This window comes from Colius striatus, chromosome 7 (genome assembly GCF_028858725.1).
Source record: "Colius striatus isolate bColStr4 chromosome 7, bColStr4.1.hap1, whole genome shotgun sequence".
In the NCBI taxonomy this organism is placed as follows: Eukaryota; Metazoa; Chordata; class Aves; order Coliiformes; family Coliidae; genus Colius; species Colius striatus.
Window position 1 is genome coordinate 19394303 of NC_084765.1, and position 20681 is coordinate 19414983.

Genomic DNA, 20681 nt, shown 5'->3' on the forward strand with positions numbered 1-20681 from the left:
CTACTAAAGGATTTGGAGGCTGTCTCATCTGAGGAACGACTGAGGGATCTGAGGCTGTTTAGCCTGGAGAAAAGAAGATTTAGGGGAGACGTTACTGCTTTCTAGAACTACCTGAAAGGAAGTTGTAGGGAGGCAGGGGTCAGTCTGTTCCCCCTAGTAACAAGCAATAGAACAAGAGGAAACAGCCTTGAGTTGCACCAGGGAAGGTTCAGGCTGGATATTAGGAGGAATTTCTTTACTGAAAGGGTTGTCAGGCATTGGAACCACCTGCCCAGGGACTCACTGTCCCTGGAGGTGTTTAAGAGAAGGTTGGGTGTTGTGCTTAAAGAAAGGGGTGGATGTTGTACCTAGGGAAATGGTCTAGTGGTTGATAGGACTGGCACAAAGACTGGACTCATAGAATTGTAGAATGGTAGAAGTTGGAAGGGACCTTTAGAGATCATCTAGTGCAACCCCCCTGCAGAAGGAGGTTCATCTAGATCAGGTCACATAGGAACATGTCCAGGCAGGTCTTGAAGACCTCCAAGGAAGGAGACTCCACAACCCCTCTGGGCAGCCTGTGCCAGGGTTCTGTCACCCTCAAAGTGAAATATTTTTTTCGTATGTTTAAGTGGAACTTTTTGTGTTCCAGCTTCATCCCTTTACCCCGTGTCCTGATGCTAGCTACTATAGAAAAAAGGATGTTCCAACCTCCTGACATCCACTATTTAGATATTTATAAATATTAATGAGATCTGCCCTCAGTCTCTTCTTGTCTAGATAAAACAGCCCCAGTTCTGACAGCCTTTCTTCACAAGGAAGATGCTCCAATCCCTTGGTCATCTTAGTGGCCCTGTGCTGGACTCTCTCCAGAAGTTCTCTGTCACTCTTGAGCTGAGGCTTCAGCAGGGCAGAGTAGAGGGGGAGAAGAACCTCCCTTGACCTGCTGGCCACACTCTTCTTGATGCATCTCAGACTGCCATTGGCCTACTTGGCCATGAGGGCACATTACTGGCTCATATTTAGCTTATTATCAATCAGGACTCCCAGTTCTCTCTCTGCAGAGCTGCTCTTCAGGGGTTCAACACCCAGCCTGTACTGGTGCATGGTGCATTGTTTCTCCCCAGATGCAGGACTCTGCATTTTTCCTTGTTGAACCTCATGAGGTTCCTCTCCTCCCCAGTTTGAAGCTGGTCAAGATCTCACTAGGCACAACCTTCTGGGGAATCAGTCAATCCTCCCAGTTTGGTGTCATCAGGGAACTTGCTGAGGGTACACTTTGTCCCCTCATCCAGATCATTGATGAAGATGTTGAACAAGACTGGCCCCAGAAACAATCCCTGTGGAACTCCATAGGCCTCCAACTCAGTTCTGTGCCATTGATCACCACCCTTGGGGTTCTATCATTCAGCCAGCTCTTGATCCACCTGACCATCTATTTATTTAACCCACGCTGCCTGAGCTTTATAGTGAGGATGTTATGGGAGACAGTGTCAAAAGCCTTGCTGAAGTTAAGGTAGATGACTTCTACTGTTCTCTCTTTATCTGGTCAGCCAGTTATGCCCTCATAGAAGGCTATCAGGTTGATCAAACAGGATTTCCCCTTGGTGAAGCTATGTTGACTCCCCCCATAACCATTTTTCCTTCATATGTTTAGTGATGACATTCAGGATGAGTTGTTCCATCACTTTTCCAGGGATGGAGGTGAGAGTGACTGGCCTGTAGTTTCCTGGGTCATCCTTCCTGCCCTCTTTGAAGACTGGAGTGGCATTGACTTTTCTCCAGTCCTCAAGGCACCTCACTTGTCCTCCATTATTGCTCAGAAATGATGGAAAGAGGCTTAGCAATCACATCAGCCAGCTCTCTCAGGGACCAGGGATTGTGACTGTGAGGCAGTTCTCAGCTGTTTGTAGAAGACCTCATCCACTTCTCCTGATCACCTGTCCTGTAGCAAACTCCAACAACCTTCCTTATCCTGCCCCTTAATTTTCACCTACAAGCACTCAGCCTGCCCCTCATCCCCACCCAGATTGAGCTCAATGCACATTAATTGCTCTCTCACATAGAGAGCAGCTCCACCTCCTCACCTTGTCAGCCTGTCTTTCCTGAACAGTACATAGCCCAATAGACTCAATGATCTTAAAATTGTTTTGGCTGGAATTGATCTTTATGTAACGTGTGATTACAGTTTTCATTTTAATTTTTCCTGATACTTTAACAGGGGTGTTATGGGATATCTTTCTTCACTTAAAAGAAATCTACTTTGCCATCAGGGTAAGAAAATGGTATAATTCTGTAACTGTTGTTTTTTTCAGGCTAATGCTTCCTTCTAAAGTCAGTTATGATCCAGAAGCTTACAGATTTTGCTGTGTGATCAGTAAAGTGTGATTAGGCACTGATCTTGCAACTTTACTTTTTCTCAACCCATTATAAATGTTTGATTACTTTTACTTTTCAGGAGTTGTGCCAGTTGCAGTTGTCTTCAATAATATGATGTCAGTCATAGATGAGCACAGTCTTTTTTTTCTTTTCTTGTGGTTGCTTGTCTCACTATGCCTTCCTGCTATATATTATTTGTTTATTTAGAGAGGAAAAAACAAAGCAAGCAAAGAAACTTGCAGTGATTGAACTTAGAACAGTCCACATATGACTTGGATGTTCTAGTGCAAAAATGCACTTTATAAATACAAATTAATCTCTCACTCTTCAGTTACTGAATAGGGAATTTACAATTCCAGTCTGGGCAATTAGAGATGGGATGTTGAAGGTAGACAAAAGAAAATACTGAATCGTGCGTAGGTGGGTGTCTGTGACTAAGATTCAAAGTCTTAAAAACCCATAGGCTCTTTGATGTCTTATAATACCAGACACTTACAGATGTTACTAGATCTTTTTCATTATAGGCAACTTGCATCATTTTAGGACATAACAGAAAGCAATGATGTTAATGCTTGTACAATAGCTTTTTCTTTGACAAATACTCTTCCAATCCTCCCCTTTTCCAGACTCAGAAATTCAGAAGTTTAACTCTCACTGCTCAGAAAAATATACTAGCCATAAGGCTAGAGACTAGGATGTGGTGGGGTTGCTTTTTTCCCTTCCCATATTAGAGTTGTAGCCCTGTACAGCCAAGAATGAAATTGTTAATAGATACAGTAGGAAATTTGTAGCTGCAGCATTGAGCTCATCTTCATGAGAGCAAGGGATTATAGATTGTCTCGGTGTCTAATTTTTTTTTAATTTGTTGGAGATTGTGAAGATTATTGTCTTCTCTGGAAATGTGAATTGGTAACTAGGATAGTGGAACTACCAAGCAACAGAATGCAAGTAAAAATGTTGAATGTATTTTACCATTAAGTGGTGGGGGTTTTTTTATTATTTTTAAGGGGGAAAAAAAAAATATAGGGAAAAGTGCAAGCAATAACCAGTGAATCCATTCCCCCAAAACGAAGAGCAAAATGGCAGTTAAAAATAAAGGAAGGAAAACTGGAGAGGGAAAGAGGCCAAGTTGTCCTATTTTTTTTATCATTGCAGTGAAACCACCTGTAAAGTTTTGCTTCTTGACTTTCAAGAGTTTCAAATGGAGTTATTTTCTCTGCCACTTGCCAGGCTAGTAACTTGTCTTTATGGAATGGTAATATGACTGACTTGACAAAATCCATTTGGATCTCTAAATGTTGCTTAAAAAGACAACTTAAAATCAGATCTTAAGTAAATTGACCTCTAAGTTTCTGCTTAGCAAGGTATTGTTTTAGGGGCTACATGTAGTGGCTGTTGTAAATATCATTTTAAGTTCTGAGATAGCATTTTAAAGGACTTCCTTTGGGACTTTATTCTTCAAATCACTTGAGCTGACATACAGCATGGGAGTATCTGTGTAGTTTTTGGTTATTATAAAGTATTGATGCAGTTTTCCGTAAGGATTTGTTTTGTGTTACTATTAATTCTAACATTGTTATTTCAAACATTCCTTATTAGTAAAATAACACTTACTGGTGAGCGTTGAGACTTCTTGCAGTGGGAGAAACTTGACAGATACATTGGTAGTTAGAGAAGGGACATGTATGAAGCAATGGGTACTGGAAGTATTTGGGTGAATTAGTGTTATAGCTCTGTCTTGAAAGGGCATGAAGAAAATGAGAGAGGAAACATAGCTAGTTAAAATAAGTGTCATTTTAAAACCAATTATGTGTCCCTGAACTATGGCATGTTGTTCAAATGACGTTTTAAAATTGTTTGCATGTGTGTATTAGTACACTTACGATACTGCACATCTGATGATCACTTCAGTGTAAAGATTTAGAATATGAAAATAATCTTCCTTTGAAAACAATTTTCTTAAGAAATGCTACAGAATCTTAGAGGTAAACTTGTTGTTTGGTTTGCCACTGGCAAATATGAGAGTTTTGAAAGACACTGTATAATAAATATACTCTTCTGATGTTCCAGAGAGAAGCATTGAAGTAGAGCATTAAAGATTATTTTGAAGATTACAGAGAAGACAGATTAGATTTGTCATTTCCATATGAAACTTTTGCGTTTTCTTATAACTTAGGTGCATGTTGCAGTTGGAAGAAGGTGACTTATTCTGTTAGGTGATTTTGATTTTTTTTTCTAGTATTGCCCATTAAAACAGAAGACTTCCATGGGGAAGGTGTACTGGTGTAGGGTGGAGGAACCAGAAGCATCAGTGCCTAGGAAATGTGATGTAATTGCATTGTGCGTGGTTTGTGAAAGCACAGCATAGGAAAACTCAGATTACTGGAGTGATTTACTTCAAAGTATAAGTTGCCTGCAGGATGGGGGAAGGAGAAAGAAAGAATACAACTTTTGTGCAAATGCCTTCTCAGTGATCCTTCATTGTTTTGCAGGGTTTCTGATTTCTCTCCTAGAATGTGTTTTGGTTTTTTTGTAATATCTTCTGTCTACTGAAATGTTGATATCTGTATTTAGACAAGTATGGTAAATTAGCATTGCTTCCCTTGTATCCAGGTGCTACTGCTCTATTTTATTTTTCTTACTTGACAGTGAAATAACTTTTCCACTTTAGTCCTAGAGGTTGTATCACTAAACATAAAAACTTAGGGATTTTTGGTAAATGAAGTGAAATTAATAAACTTTCCCCAAGAGTAAGTAAAAAAAATCAAAGATGTATTTTGATTGCTTAAAGTTTTCATGCTATTGGACCTGCACACTCTTTGAAGAGTGTTAAAATATTCCAACTTGAAGCTTGAGAACTGAAATATATTTGTGATACTGTTGTGTTATAGAGATGTGAGCCTGTATTTGTATGCTGATTGGATTGATCAGTCTGTCAAGTTTTGCAGGATATGGTAGCACAGAAATCATAGGTGATACATTTAGTGGTTCAGTTCATGATACCCTAACTAAAAGAGTATTCTGTCATGACATTTTGAAAATATACCTCTGTCAAAACTTACTAAATTTGTTCTTCAAGCCTTAGTGTGAAGAAAAGTGGGAAGATAATTTTGCCCCAAGTCTTTAACTAGTGCAGTATAGGTAACCTGCAGTGAAGATGTTAGTTACCTGAAGAACAGGTCCAGGGATTCGTTTCTGGAAGTGAAGGGTTGTCAAGCAAGAAGTGACCACTTTGGATTCAATTTTAATTGGAGTTGCTATCTTAGTACAAGAGTCTGCTCTACTTCTGGCAGCAGTTGTAGCTGACAGGAGCTTCAGGAGGCACAACATTGTAAGACCCCTAGAGGCTGCCAACTTTGACTTCTGAACTGTGAATGATGTTAGGTACTCTTTTTAACAAGACTAAGATTTTGCATAGAAAGCAAGCTCATAATAGACTCTGTGCTGTCTATATAGAAGGAGCACTCTGGTGTCCTGGTTGAGAATTGCTGAAGTAAGGATCTTTCTTCTTCCTCCACATATTTTCATGTACTTAAATTTTATTTGCACCCAACTTTCAAGAGTGAGATGAAAAGAAAGATGAACTTTTTCATCTGATCAATTAAAGATTGTTCAGAGAAAATGGATGTATTTGTGATACGCTAAAGTAGCTTACTAGAAATGTCCCACCAGCTACACATACACTTTTGTTTAGTGTGCCATGCTTAGTGATTTGGGTTCAAAAGCTGTGTCCAGTGAGCATGGTGATGTACTGGACTTCATTAAGGGAGGTGAGAGACAGGGCTGAGAAGCTCTGATATAGCAAATAGTCAGACAGCCGTATTGCTTTACAATAACACTGCTTCTGGTACTGCCTTAGAGAACTCAGTCAAGCTATTGCCAAACACTGGTAAACAGGTTCAGAGTAGTTTGCTTGTATGTAACTGGCTCTATTCAGCAGCGTTCTACCTGGTTGGGGCAGAGTGGGACAGATTGTGGCAAAAGCTAAAAGTTAAAACTGACTTAAATCATCCAGTGTAGCAATGGTAACTGTATCCTTGTGATCTGATGGTAGTGTTCTAGACTTCAAAAAAAAAAAATCCAAACACATGCACTTTTTGAATACTAACTGGAACATAATAGAATGAATGCTTGAGAAAGGAAATGTCTTCTGAAATTCATACGTCTATCCTTAAGGCTGTCTCCTTTAAGTTACAACAGTTTTTTCTTTAAATAAGTAAAACCAGAAAAGTGTACTGCTGAAGCAGTCAGCATTACTGATATTTATGTTTCCATAGTAATAGTACAGGAATTCACCTTCCATTTACACTTGTAGATTATCAAGTGGTTAAGACAATAGTAGAAGTGATGTTTAATTGTCCAAATTCAGCCTTAAATGTCTTAAATACTTTAGGACTGGATTTACTACACTGTTGCACTTAACATGAATAGGTGAGCCTTGCTTTGTTTTTCAGATGTATCTGATAAACATGTGAACGTGGGCATGCAGGTCTTGAAGACCTCCAAGGAAGGAGCCTCCACCAACCCCTCTGGGCAGCATGTGCCAGGGCTCCCTCACCTGAACAGTGAAATAGGTTTTTTTTGTATTTAAGTGGAACTTTTTGTGTTCCAGCTTCATCCCATTACCCCTTGTCCTGTTGCTAGCTACAATAGAATAAACAGATATTCCTCTCAGTCTCCTCCAAATCAAACAGCCCCAGCTCCTGCAGCCTTTCCTCGTATGAAAGATGTTCCATTCCCCTGATGATCTTGGTGGCCCTACACTGGACTCTCTTCAGAAGTTCTCTATCCCTCTTGAGCTGAGGAGCCCAGAACTGGACACAGGACTCCAGATGAGGCCTCACCTGGGCAGAGTAGAGAGGGAGCAGAACCTCCCTTGACCTGCTGGCCACACTCTTCTTGATGCATCCCAGTATGCTGTTGGCCTTCTTGGCCACGAGGGCACATTGCTGGCTCATATTTAGCTTATTATCAATCAGGACTCCCAGTTCTCTCTCTGCAGAGCTGCTCTTCAGTGGTTTGACCCCCAGCCTGTACTGGTGCATGGTGCATTGTTTCTCCCCAGATGCAGGACTCTGCATGTTTCCTTGTTGAACCTCATGAGGTTCCTCTCCTCCCCAGTCTGAAGCTGGTCAGGATCTCGCTAGGCACAACCTTCTGGGGAATCAGCCAGTCCTCCCAGTTTGGTGTCATTAGGGAACTTGCTGAGGGTACACTCCATACCCTCATCCAGGTTGTTGATGATGATGTTGAACAAGCCTGGCCCCAGAAACAATCCCTGTGGAATTCCACTGGCCACAGGCCTCCAACTCAGTTCTGTGCCATTGATCACCACCCTTTGGGTTCTGTCATTCAGCCAGCTCTCGATCCACCTCACTGTCCACTCACCCAAGCCACACTGCTTGAGCTTTCTGATGAGGATGTCATCAGAGATAGTGTCAAAAGCCTTGCAGAAGTCAGGGTAAATGACTTCTACTGTTCTCTCTTTATCTAGCCAGCCAGTTATGCCCTCATAGAAGGCTATCAGGTTGATCAAACAGGATTTCCCCTTGGTGAAGCTATGTTGACTCCCTCTGATAACCATCTTATCCTTCATATGTTCAGTGATAACATTCAGGATGAGTTGTTCCATCACTTTTCCAGGGATGGAGGTGAGGTTGACCGGCCTGTAGTTTCCTGGGTTGTCCTTCCTGGCCTTTTTGAAGACTGTCATGACACTGACCTTTCTCCAGTCCTCAGGCACCTCACGTGTCCTCCATGATTGCTTAGAAATGATGGAAAGAGGCTTAGCAATCACATCAGCCAGCTCCCCTCAGCACTCTAGGAAGCATCCCATCAGGACCCATTGACTAATGAGCCTTAAGCTTGACCAACAAGTCTTTAACCTCTTCCTTTTCCACCCAGGGCAAGTCCTCTGCTGTCCTGGCCATCCTGTTATCCTTGCCGTACTGGGCTTCCCAAGGGCTGGCCTTGGCCGTAAAGACTGAAAGAAAGAAGACATTCAGTACTTCAGCCTTCTCTGCATCTTCAGACAGCAGATCACCCTCAGCATTTAGCAACGGGCCCACATCCCCCCTCGCCATCCTTCTGCTGCTGTTGTACTTGAAGAATGCCTTATTGCTGTCCTTAACATCCCTGGCTAATTTATCTCTAGAAGGGCTCTAGCCTTCCTAGTTGCACCCCTGCATGCCCTGGCAATGTTCCTCTACTCTTCCCAAGAAGTCAGTCCCTGTTTCCACCTCTCATAGATGGCTGCTTTCTGCCTGAGTTGTCACAGCAGATCTTTGCTCATTCAACAATACCGTCAGTACTAGTATATTTTTAATATACTATTAATATCTGATGTGTGTATTTTCCTATATAATCTTTCTGTACTGAATTCAGAAGCTGACTGTGGTGCTAAACAATGGTATTTAGATACTGGTTTTTTTTTTCGAACAGCAAGAAGAATAGAGAAATATCAGGAAGACATCCTTGTAAGGAGACCAGTAATAATGGTTTTCATTTGGATACTTTCACTAACATTTGAAATCTCTGTGAAGATGTTAAGCCTTAGAGAAAGCTGTGATCAGTGCTTATGTATGTTAGGACTAGAGATTTTGTGGTGGTGTGAGAAAAAGCAAGTGTGGTGGGTTTTGGCTCTAGAACTGTTGGAGATAACTAAGAATATAGTATTTCAAGGCACAAATCATATTAGTCTAAACAAAGCTAAGAAAAGCCACTTTTATCAAGTGATTGTCTAACTGGGATGCAAGAGTTTCTTTTAGTTCGTGGAATTTGTCTGTAGCACATACCTCTAGTTGACAGAGGCTATTAAATCATATGCTAAGATCAAGAAGCAACTTTGAAGACAGAGCTTCTTACCTTTAACATGGAATATGTTAATTTAAGTTTTTCTTTGGCAGAATTCTTGAAACGCTTTTGAGGTCTTTTGGTGTTGTTTTAGCTGTAGATGTATTTGTGACAAACTGATACAGCTTTTTGGCCAAATACTTGGTAGTCACTGACATGAATTAATGGACATGCTACTACTATATTTGCTACCTTTTTTAGTTGCTATTACTTAGAAATTTTTTCCTATAAACAGTGTTACTCATGATCCCAAAGGAAAAAAGTGTCTTGCTTGAAACTTGTAGTAAAAAACAAAGGCAAAAAGCTCCCTGTTTTTGGTGGAAAGGGAAGGTGAGTTTTTTACATTAGAAATTTGTATTACAACTGCCAGAAACAACTACATCAGAAAGAAGCATCAGTTGATAGGATGTTTTTCTTACCTATTTGGTGTTGACCAAAGCATAGGCAGATAAGTGTCACTCTGCAACTAGTTATACTAATTAAGTTCTTCAGTGTTGCTTTGCTTTACATTGAAAGAACTAAACTAGCAAAAGGGAAGGTTGTCTTATTGACAAATTTTAGGTATCTGAATGCTGTCTTAAACCAACTGGTTACTTTTAAGTCTGAACTGTATTGTTTTTCCCAAGTTAAATTGATTCAAATTGAAACTGACTGAGTTGTTTACAGAGACTTATTCCAAAAAAAACCCTGGCATTCTTAATGCTTGTATGATTACTTCTGGGCAGGTTTGTGGACAAATAAATTAACAAGGGAATAGTTAGGAAGAAAGAAAACACTGCTGCAAAAAAACCCCTCTAGTAATGGATGTTTCAGATCAAGAAGATTGGAAGACAGTAACTTATATGAAATGGCTAATAGTTCATTGAAAAGTCTGAATTTGTGTTAGATGTCATAGCCAAGTGCAGACTATAAAGGCAGTTTTATTTCAATGAAGCAATGAAGTTTTTTCCTGTTACCTCCCAAAAATAAGGGGAATGGTAATTAAAATTGGTTTAAAAATAAGTAAGTCTTTCAGGTGACAAACAGCTTTTGAATTTATCATCAGAGTATGTGGCACTGAACTGACGCTTTTTTCCTAGCAAGTTGTTTGTTGTTTCCTTCTTTGATTCACGTGTCTTATTCCTTGCAAAGCAATGCTTATTTGTTGAGCTGTTAGATAGAACCTGTTAAAGATATTTTATAATTTAATATTGTTTTAGTTATAGGAGGAAATCTGCTTCATCTAATTCAATCCTAATTCAGTCCTGCTAATCTTATAATACTGTAGATTGAAAGTTGTTTTGTTTTGTTTTTTTTTTACTGTCACCAGGATACCCTGTAATGGGCAAGAAGCCCGGGAGAATACAAATCGTTTTGGTTTTTAATTTTTAAAAGAACTTTTGTGTTTAACAGGTAAGAAACTATTAAATTTCAGCTACAGTAGTAGATTTAGCTTCTACATCTGTAAAACCTTATCTTAAAGCTTAGGAACCACTTAAATTTTAAGTTTCTCATGTTGCTGATGTCCACTAAAGACTGACTTGTCTGATTTTTATAGATTCACATTTGCCACTTTCTATGCTTCTCTTTCTTCTGCACTTCGGACTTTGTGTCCACTCCTTCCCTTCCCTTGCAGCTTTCCCGCACCCCCCGACTTTCTAACTGACTGTTTCTGACTTTTTAACTCACCCTGTTATTGTACTTTCTCTGCCTCGGTTTGGTCTTAAAATGAGAATCAAAGGTAATCTAGACACACTGTTGTGATTATTCTACAGGGAACATGTTTTAAAGGAAAGGTGTTTTAAAGTGTTATGATTTTTGTGCCAGGAGATGTATCTGCTGCACAGCTTGTGATTCTTCTGAAGAATTTCAAAGCAAATGTGTTCATGAACTGACATATTAGGTATGAAAGATGTTTAGTATTATAGGTGGTTGTATTGAAGTATGGTAATACTGTCTCCTGCAATTGAAATTTTGGTACTAAACTGCATGCTTCAGTGTAAAATTGTCTTCTGAGTAGCTATGCATTGTTTGGCTTGCTTTTTATAATATTCTGGAACTGTTTGGTTTTCTCAGTGCATAGATAACTTCATTTCTGTTTTGAAGATAATTCAGAGAATTCAAAATGTGAAAAATCTAACTGAAATGTGTAACCTGTGAATATTTTCAATGTGTAAATATTTGTCTAAGTGCAGTTATTAGGAAATGATTGGGCAGGGAAGATCAGTGTCTAATTTGTAGTTACTGCAGGTAATTAAGATCCATATTTATTAATATTTATTAACCCACAGAGTGAGATAGTGTGGGAACTGACAAGGACACATCTGTTGCTTGCTGTAAAATTGTCCTTTTAAGTTCATTGCAAAGTGTAGATTGTGGATGATTTTTGTACTTTTTGCAGAATGGTTTATGATGACCTCTTGAATTTTGAGTGATTGATGTCTTTGAGTAAACATTAACTAGTTTGGACTTGTTTATGGTCTTCAGCACACTAAAGCAATTGATTGTTGGGGCATTTGGTCAATAATAGGAGAGTGTATGTATATGAATGTGATGACTGTATATATAAGCTATATATTATTATGTGGTTTTGATCCAGATAGAAGTGCAGCTAGTGTGCATAATAAGGGAGACTAGTGTGATAAATAAGGATGATAACTTTGCTTCTCTCTCAATTCTTAGCTGTTCTGCAACCATAGCAGGCTCCCTCTCCGCTTGTCTAATACGGGAGTGATGCTCTCTATTTATTAGATAATTTGCCTCCTCATTGGGAGGAGGAGGTGGCAGCTGTTAATATTATGAAAATTACTGTGTCTCCATACGTTTTTCTAGTGTGTTTCTCTCCTGTTTAATAAAGAACTAACACATGGTGTCTTTTTTCTCACATTTTACTCAAGTATAGTAGTTAGCTGAGCAGCATATGTGCTGTAAATGAGTGTAATAGCTAGAAGGAATTGTATATCTAGTACAAGCTTTAATTGTACAATAGTCAATGAACATGGTGAAGTGTTCTCTTGTGTTCCAAAATATAATTTGGTTACCCAGGCATTCTTAATAGTGTTTAGGAGGTGTAGTGTTTTAGTTTGTAAGTGAAACTTTACTTGTGAACAGTTCAAAAAACTGAAGTGTTGCTAGCTCATGTACAGGGAGCACTTCTCCACAATTCCTGATTTTTAAAACTTAAATGATGGTGAGGTCTTACTGAGGTGGTTATAGAGTCATAGAATGAGTTGCATTGGATTGTCCCAGAGCCTCTGTCCAATCTGACCTTGAATGTTTCCAGGGTTAAGGCAGCTACCACCTCTCTGGGAAACCTCTTCCAGTGTTTCACTACCCTTACGATAAAAAAATTTCTTCCTTATGTTGGATCTGATCTACTCTTTTTTCAGTTTAAAACCATTACCCCTTGTCCTGTCACTACAGGCCCTACTAAAAAGTCTGTCCCCATCTTTCTTATAACCACCATTTAAACTGAAAGGCTGTAGTAAGGTCTCTCCAGATACTTCTCCAGACCGAACAACACAACTCTCTCAGCCTGTCCTCATAGGTGAGCTGTTCCAGCCCCCTCATCATTTTTATGGCCTGCTCCAACAGATCCATGTCTTTCCTTGCACTGAGGTCTCCAGAGGTGGACACAGCATTGCAGATAAAGTCTACCAGAGAAGAGGGGCAGAATCCTGTCCCCTGCCCTGCTGACCATGCTTCTTGTGATTCAGCCCAGGATACAGTTGACTTTCTGGGCTGTAAGTGTACATTGTCTTTGCATGTCTGGCTTTTCACCCACCAGTACCCCCAAGTCCTCCTCCACAGGGCTGCTTTTCTTTTCATCCTCCAGTCTGAATTGATACCCGGGGTTGCCTCAACCCAGGTGCAAAACTTAGCACTTGGCCTTGCTGAACCTCATGAGGTTCACATGGACCCCCTTCTTGAGCTTGTCCAGATCACTCTGAATGGCATCCTGTCACTCAGTCATGTTAACTGCACCACTCAGCTTTGAGCCCCTGCAAACATGCTGAAGGTGCACTAAGTCCAATTGTTTCATTGTTGAAGGTTGTAAAGAGCACTGGTCCCAATGTGGACCACTGGTAGGCAGTATTTGTCACTGATCTTCATCTGGAGATTGAGCCATTGACTACTACTTTGGATGTGACAATCCAACCAATTCCTTGTCCACTGAACAGTCTGTTCATCACATTCCTATCTCTACAATTTAGAGAGGAGGGCATTGAGGATCTGATTGGATGTTGAGAGTATGTTGGTGAAGCCATGCTGACTGTCTCTAATCACCTTGCTGTCCTTCCTGTGCCTTTACCACAGCTTCTGACAGGATCCGTTCCATGATCTTCCCAGGCAGAGAAGATACTGACAGGTATCTTTCACTAAATCAGGTCACTCAAAGCCTCAGCTAACCTGACCTTGAACACTTCCAGGAATGGAATATCCACAGCTTCTCTGGGCAGTCAGCTCCAATTTCTCACCACCTCTGGTGAGAAGTAGTTCCTTCTCAGCCTGCCCTTGTGCGCCATGTGCCCTTGCCCCTCACCATCTTGAAGGCTATGGACTGAGCTGACACCTAACCCATTAGTGTCTTTCCTGGACTAGGGATACCAGGAGGGACCAAGGAGTCCAGGTGCAATTGCCAAAGTACCCCTCCACAAAGTAACTTTGGCTCCCTCCACAAAGTAACTTGGAAGCTTCACTAGCTTGATAATAAGTCTAATTGTTAGTGTAATGGAGTATTTCTGAAAAATTAATTTCTACTAGGGCTCATGTTTGTGGCCACAACAGGCTGTTCTGACACTAAAGAGGCTGCTATACAGGAGTGCTCACAGGAGATTTTTATTCTATTTCAAATTGATCTTACATTTTCTTTAAGAAATGTAGAAACTTCAACATGAAAACTCTCCTGTATTACTGCCTTTTTTTTTTTTGTGATTGCTGGATGTAATGTAGTTAAATCTAAGGACTTGGAATAGTAACCCAGATTTTTCTAGGTAATACCACAATGAACTTCATTGCATTGAAAATAAATTTATTTTCAGACAGATGGCTGGGTAAGTATGGTCTCATATTATTTGAAGTATTTATAAATAAAACTAAGGTATAGTTACAAGCAGAGTTTTTGTACTAAAAAACCATACTGTAGATTAATTCTTTAATTTTCTTCTGAACACTAAATACAGAAACAGCAGTGTAAGTGTGTTGCTGTATTTGAAAGATTCTTTTTACATTCATCCAGTGGAAGAAGTGGGAAATTCAGTTCCAGCATAACTGTGTATTAATATAAATTACCATTACTTTATGGAAAAGAACTGTTTTGGTCCATGTCTTTAAGCTAGAATGCAGATAGCTTATTTTTCCATAATTAGTTCAAATTACTCTCAATTCCAAATTAAATACGTAAATGCTTAATGTTCCTATTTAACAGTTTTTGGGATATTTAACATTGTGAGAAATTATGCCTGAGCCTGGGAAGGATAGGCAGTTGCAGACAGCAGCAGGTTTGCAGTAGGTGATACTCTGACTGAGTCAAATAGGAAGTTCAAAAACTAGCCACTGGTGTCTTGTCTCTCAAGTTTTGGTGACTACACTTGTGCTTAGCTTCATTTTCAATAGTGTTCATTTACAAATGTTAGTATGGTATCTAATTTTTGTCCATTGTTTGTAAAAAAGACCAAAACTGGAAACTAATTAAATATACTTAGTGACTAACTAGTTGAGGTTACGTGAAGCTGGCAGAATAGTGTGCTTAACGTTTTGAAGAAATTACTTACTGCATTCGAATGTCTTAAATATTGGCAAATTGTCTTTTAATAATAAAAGTGTAAGAATTCATCTTCATCATTACTTTTTTCCTCTCTAAACCTTCCTACTTATTTGTTTTTTAAAAGGCCGATAGTTTACATTGAAAATGCTTTTATGGTTAAGAGAAATGTAAGACCTTGAAAATCTTTTGTGGCACAAGAACTTTTTTGGCTGTAGCTGTTGGATGCAGAGAAAGTAAAGTTGTCTTTTGCTAGTTGCTACACAGGAATTGTTAAAAACATGTAGTCTACATAATTTAGGATGTTTCAGTCATGAAATGTTTGGTGCAAAAGTAACTATTTTTTTTTTTTAATCTATGCATTTGCACTCTATAGTAAGAAATAGGATGATACATGAAGAAAATTGACAGTTGTGTTCTAGTTCAGTTTTTTTGTAATGCAACCCTTGTTATAATTCTCTGTGTAGCATTTCTCAAGACTTTCATATATTACAGAATTGTCAATTTGACACTGATGCACTTTTAAAAATGAAATCTTGCTTCAAAAATAAATCTGGGTATTACTGTAGAATCTGTGAAGTTCCTGCTGGAAGCTCTGTGGAGGTATTTTTAACATGTGATAGTCAGGTAAAACGGTCTTCAGCTGGCTAACTGAGGTTCTGTTAGTTTCCTTTCTGTACTGGTCTAGATCCTCATGTCTGCTTGTAGCTACCAGTACTTAACAGTTAGGCAGAAGTACGAGGTACCAAGTGGAAGCAGCTCCTTCCAAAGTATGTTTATCATGTTGATTTTACCTAGAGATCATCTGGTTCAACCACCCTGCTAAAGCAGGTCCACCTCGATCAGGTCACACAGGAACACTTTCGCTATCTTTAATACAATTATTCTTTCAATCATGTTAGAGATTTTAGTATTATCCTGGATTATTTTGCTTCTTGTACTATCTGATCTTGAGCATGTTTCATGTCTGGCAATCTTTTGTTTCTTGTGCCCAAATTTTGTGGGTTTTCTGCTCATACTGACAGTGGAGTTGACCTTTGGGAGCTACACAACCCCATTGATCTGTGTTGAGTTTATCGTAAATTTACAGACAAGGAAATTTTGGGAGAATTGTTCTTGATTTGTGGATGTAAGGTTTAATTCTGACTCTGTTAATGGGACTGAAATTTGAACAAGCATGGAGATAATTCAAAATTCCAGAATTGGTTTTGGTATGGAGGGTAGAACTGTAGGCTGTGGGAAGAATATCAAGAATTATTTCTTTTTTCCTGAAACTCCATTCAGTACTATAGTAGGCTGATTCCAGATCATTGACAGTGATAATGCCTAAGAAAATTCTCTTCAGGGTTCTTGGACTTCCTCTTTGGCACATTTTATGTTGTTTATTTCTCCTTGTTTCAAAGGATCTGGGCTCCTGTTGAAAAGTGATGGAGTAATCTGTGGCCGGCACCTGACATGTTGAGGGAGCACCCCCTAAAAGAGCTTGCCTGGGAGACAGTTTGTGAAATAACGCACTAACATGTTTGCAGTAGTATGCCTCTTATTTTTTTTGTTGTTGCTATTTTCTGTTCTTGAATTTGTCTTCAAATAAGTCATGTACAAGTACATAGAAGCTACTGAAATGAGGTTTAATCACTGTAGAGTGATTTACATCTGGAATTGCAAGATGCTACTTTCACTAATTGGGGCAATGGGAGGGATTTGATCTACTTCTTAGAGGCATTAAAAAAAACCCCAAAAATATCCTGTTACTTCAGTAATGCACTAGTTTCACTTACACTTGTATGTAGCCTGAACACCCACAAGCTGGTGTTTGTTAATAACGACTTTGTATAATCTGATTTAAAATAATCAGTGAGGTTAGGTATTTTGTACTCTGCTTCTAAGTTTACTTTCAGTACAATTTTTTTTTGTTGTTGTTTTCTAACCACTTAATCCTTGCATGGGATCTCAGGTGATTCTAAGTTATTGATAATGCACTTGAAATTATCTGTACCTTTTCCTGATTGGTTCTTGACTCCCATATGTTTAATCAGAAAGCTATGTAATCTAGAGGCAGTTACGTATGTTGACAACTTCTGACAATATGCAAAGCAAAGTAAGGTGGTATTAAGTAACCAGTGTGTAATGTTGAAGCAACAATGAAAAGGCTAAAAGCAATTATAACCTTTTCATAGTGAATATATCAGGCTTTTCAGTGTCCAGATACTGGAAGTCTAGCAAGACTAGGAGTGTTATACAGGTTTTGCTGGGTCCTTGGACTTGTATCTGTTTTCTAAATAATCAAGTACTAAATTTGACACTTCAGAGTTCTAAGTAGCTGTAGTGTGCATGCTGAATACATTTTAACTAGGAGATAAATGCTTAAAGCTATGTACCTGTTAGTTTGCATAAGAACTAGATATTTGTTTCAGTTTTTATAAGAGCACATGACCAAAGCATAGTTTGATTATTGTCTTCAAGATTACTCCAGCGTACAATTTGCAGGTTACAGAAGTGTTCTTACTAAAACAGTACTGTTTAGTTAGGTTGTGTGATAATTGCTTATCCTTGCAGCTGATGATGTTACTAATGCACAGCAGTATTTAATGTATCAAATTAGTCATTCACATTTATAAGGCAAGTACTAAAGGAGCAAAAAGAGTGTTTCTTATTTAAATGAAAACTGCTCAAAACTGCTGCTTCCAGTTGTAAGGATAGAAAAGTTAATCTTCTTCTCTGGCAACTGTAGTATCTCTTTGGATCTACTTAAGTTCTGCATCACATAAGACCAGCTAATACTGTGTCAGAAGTTGTCATGTAAAAGCTCTCTTTTGGAGAAGAGGAATGGAGCAAATGCTTGTATTGAGTTTAATGAGAGGTGAAACCAGGGGCTTATTTTGTCTATCAGACCATAATGTTCTTTTCTGATAGTACAGTTGTCTCAGTAGTAGCTGGTTGCAGGGTATCTCAGGGCAACAAAATTAACCTGGATATGCTAAAGCATTTCAATAAGGGAAGATGGAAGTTGCTCATCATTAAGCATTTCTGTTGCAGCCTTTTACAGTGTTTCAGTGGTCGGGGACCACTGCCCTTTCACGTACTTGCATAGATTGTTTTATTGTCCCATGTTCTTCCTTCAGTGTCAAGTTTGTGGAGGGAGGTACAGTGAGAGGGACAGGTCGTGCGTTGAAGTAAGCTGTAGCACTTTGTGTGCTGCCTGCAACTTAAAATTATAATTCCTCTTCCTTCATATGTGTTTTCTTCAATGGAGACTTTGTGCATAGATTAAGAACAAAAGTTGAGAAGAGCAAAAACAATCAATTGAGAACCAGAGTTACCCTTTTTTCTTTCATGCAGATTAGCATGTTACTTTCATGTCAGTAAACCCCTGCAGTTGCCAGACTCTCTTTGAATGTTAGCATATTGGATACTGCTAGAGGTACTAAAATTAGTATGGAGTATTCAGTCATCTTTATTCAAGCCTGATTTCCTATCTTTTGATTGTCAATGTCTCATTTCTATCTACTGTATCTCATTTGAATTCTAGAAAGTTTCTGTGCATGCAGGTACCTTTGAGGTTAAAAGCTATGAAATACTACAAATACTACTTAAATAGTTTTGTAAATGTAGTGCTTTGTGTGTGTTCTTTTTCACCAGACCAGCATGTTTTGGAAATTTGATCTCCATTCGTCATCCCACATAGATACGCTTCTAGAGAGAGAAGATGTAACACTGAAGGAACTGATGGATGAAGAGGATGTTCTGCAGGAGTGCAAGGCTCAGAATCGCAAACTTATAGAGTTTCTGCTAAAGTCAGAATGTTTGGAAGACTTGGTTTCGTTTATTATCGAAGAACCACCTCAAGACATGGATGAAAAAATTCGATATAAGTAGGAAAACTTCTAGGGGTGGGAAGGTGGAAAGAGGGGTAACAGTTCAGTAATTTTTTTTAGTGTGCTTTGAATCCCAGTGTGCTGCTGTATAGTACAATACAGGTATTTTTAGAGTAAGATTGTTTCCAAGGGACTTTGTAGAACTTTAAAATAAATAATTCTTATATTTGTATGTTTTTCAAATGGAAGCCCTTATCCACAAATGCTTCCAAAACCAATTGCAGTCCAAAGGAGGCATAAAAAAAAAAAATCGGAACTTGCATGAGGAATATTTTGGTTATGATTATTAAGAAAATAGTTAACTGAAAAACTCTTACTTCAGTAGTATAGTTAAGTGTTTAGCTTTGTTTTGTTAGTGATTGGCAAGTTGTTTTGAAGATGCTTTTTAGAATGTCTGTAGCACTCTTTGGATGAACATGGTTAACAACTAATTGCTGATGTTTTCCTTTGCAGAACTAGAACTGTTTGAATTCGACATAAGGCATTAGACACCATTTCCCACAGCATTCTCTTAGAGAAATTGGCTGTTCTTGGCTTGGATGAGCATACACGGTCCTGTGTGAAAAATTGGTTAGACAGTCAATGGAGTTAAATCCAATTGGTGGCCAGTCACGAGTGGTGTCCCCCAGGGCTCGGTACTGGGGCCACTCCTGTTTAGCATCTTTATTAATGATCTGGATGAGGGGATAATTGCACCCTTAGTAAGTTTGTAGATGACACCAAGCTGGATGGAAGTGTCAATCTGCTTAAGGATAGGGAAGCTTTACAGAGAGATCTAGATAGGCTGGATTGCTGGGCCAAGGCCAGATGCATGAGTGTCAATAAGGCTAAGTGCTGGGTCCTGCATTTTGGCCACAACAAACCCCAGCAGCACTCCAGGCTTGGGGAGGAGTGGCTGTTAAGCTGCCAGGCAGAGAGAGACCTGGGAGTGTTGATTGACAGAGGCTGAACATGAGCCAGCAGTGTGCCCAGGTGGCCAAGAAGGCACATGACATCCTGGCCTGTGTCAGGAACAGTGTTGTCAGCAGGAGGTTGGAGGTGGTCATTCTCCTGTAATTGGCTTTGATGAGGTTGCACCTTGAATACTGTGTCCAGTTTTGTTCCCCTCTCTACAAGAAGGACATTGAGGTGCTGGAGAGGATCCAGAGACGAGCTGCTAAGCTAGGAGGATGTCTCATGTGAGGAACGGCTGAGGGATCTGAGGTGGTTTAGCCTGGAGAAAAGAAGACTTTAAGGGAGACATTATTGCTTTCTAGAACTACCTGAAAGGAAGTTGTAGGGAGGCAGGGGTCAGTCTGTTCTCCCTAGTAACAAGCAATAGAAAAAGAGGAAACAGCCTTGAGTTGCACCAGGGGAAGTTCAGGCTGGATATTAGGAGGAATTTCTTTACTGAAGGGGTTGTCAGGCATTAGAACTGCTGCTCAGGGAGGTGGTGGAGTCACCATCCCTGGAGGTGTTTAAGAGAAGGTTGGGTGTTGTGCTTAATGAAACAATCTAGTGGTTAATAGGTCTGGGTCAAAAGCTGGACTTGATGATCTTAAAGGTCTCTTCCAGCTGAAATAATTCAGTGATTCTATGAATTATGTATGGCTGTGGCTTGAGATTGATTTTTGAGATAGCTTGTTGGAAAGGGTCAATCTGGCAAGTCATATAAAGGCACTTGACTATTTTTGGCGTATTTTAGAGATGTCTGTGCGGAAAGACACTTTTTTCTTAGTTTGTAAAAAAAAGTGATGTGAAATCAGCTATACTCTTCACCATTTCTGGTAAACCAAGGCTCCAGCATTTCTAGTAGAATTTAAAATTGAAGAATCTTTCAGTTAAAAACCTCAAGCTGCTGATAGTGTCAAAAT

The 20681-nt window shown here is 39.3% G+C and overlaps 1 protein-coding gene across 6 annotated transcripts in view; it reads left to right on the plus strand.

Annotated features, from left to right (window-relative positions):
• PPP6R3 (protein phosphatase 6 regulatory subunit 3) overlaps positions 1–20681 on the plus strand; it is a 71901-nt gene that overhangs the window by 11802 nt on the left and 39418 nt on the right. For 4 of the 6 annotated variants that reach the window (XM_061999997.1, XM_062000002.1, XM_062000001.1 and 1 more), the window contains exons 2-4: positions 10520–10602; positions 16357–16484; positions 18593–18825. In XM_061999997.1, coding sequence (XP_061855981.1) covers positions 16473–16484; positions 18593–18825 — 245 coding nt within the window. In that variant the 5' untranslated portion in view covers positions 10520–10602; positions 16357–16472. The remainder of the gene's footprint in view (positions 1–10519; positions 10603–16356; positions 16485–18592; positions 18826–20681) is intronic. The other 2 variants (XM_062000000.1, XM_061999998.1) reach the window with 2 other exon arrangements.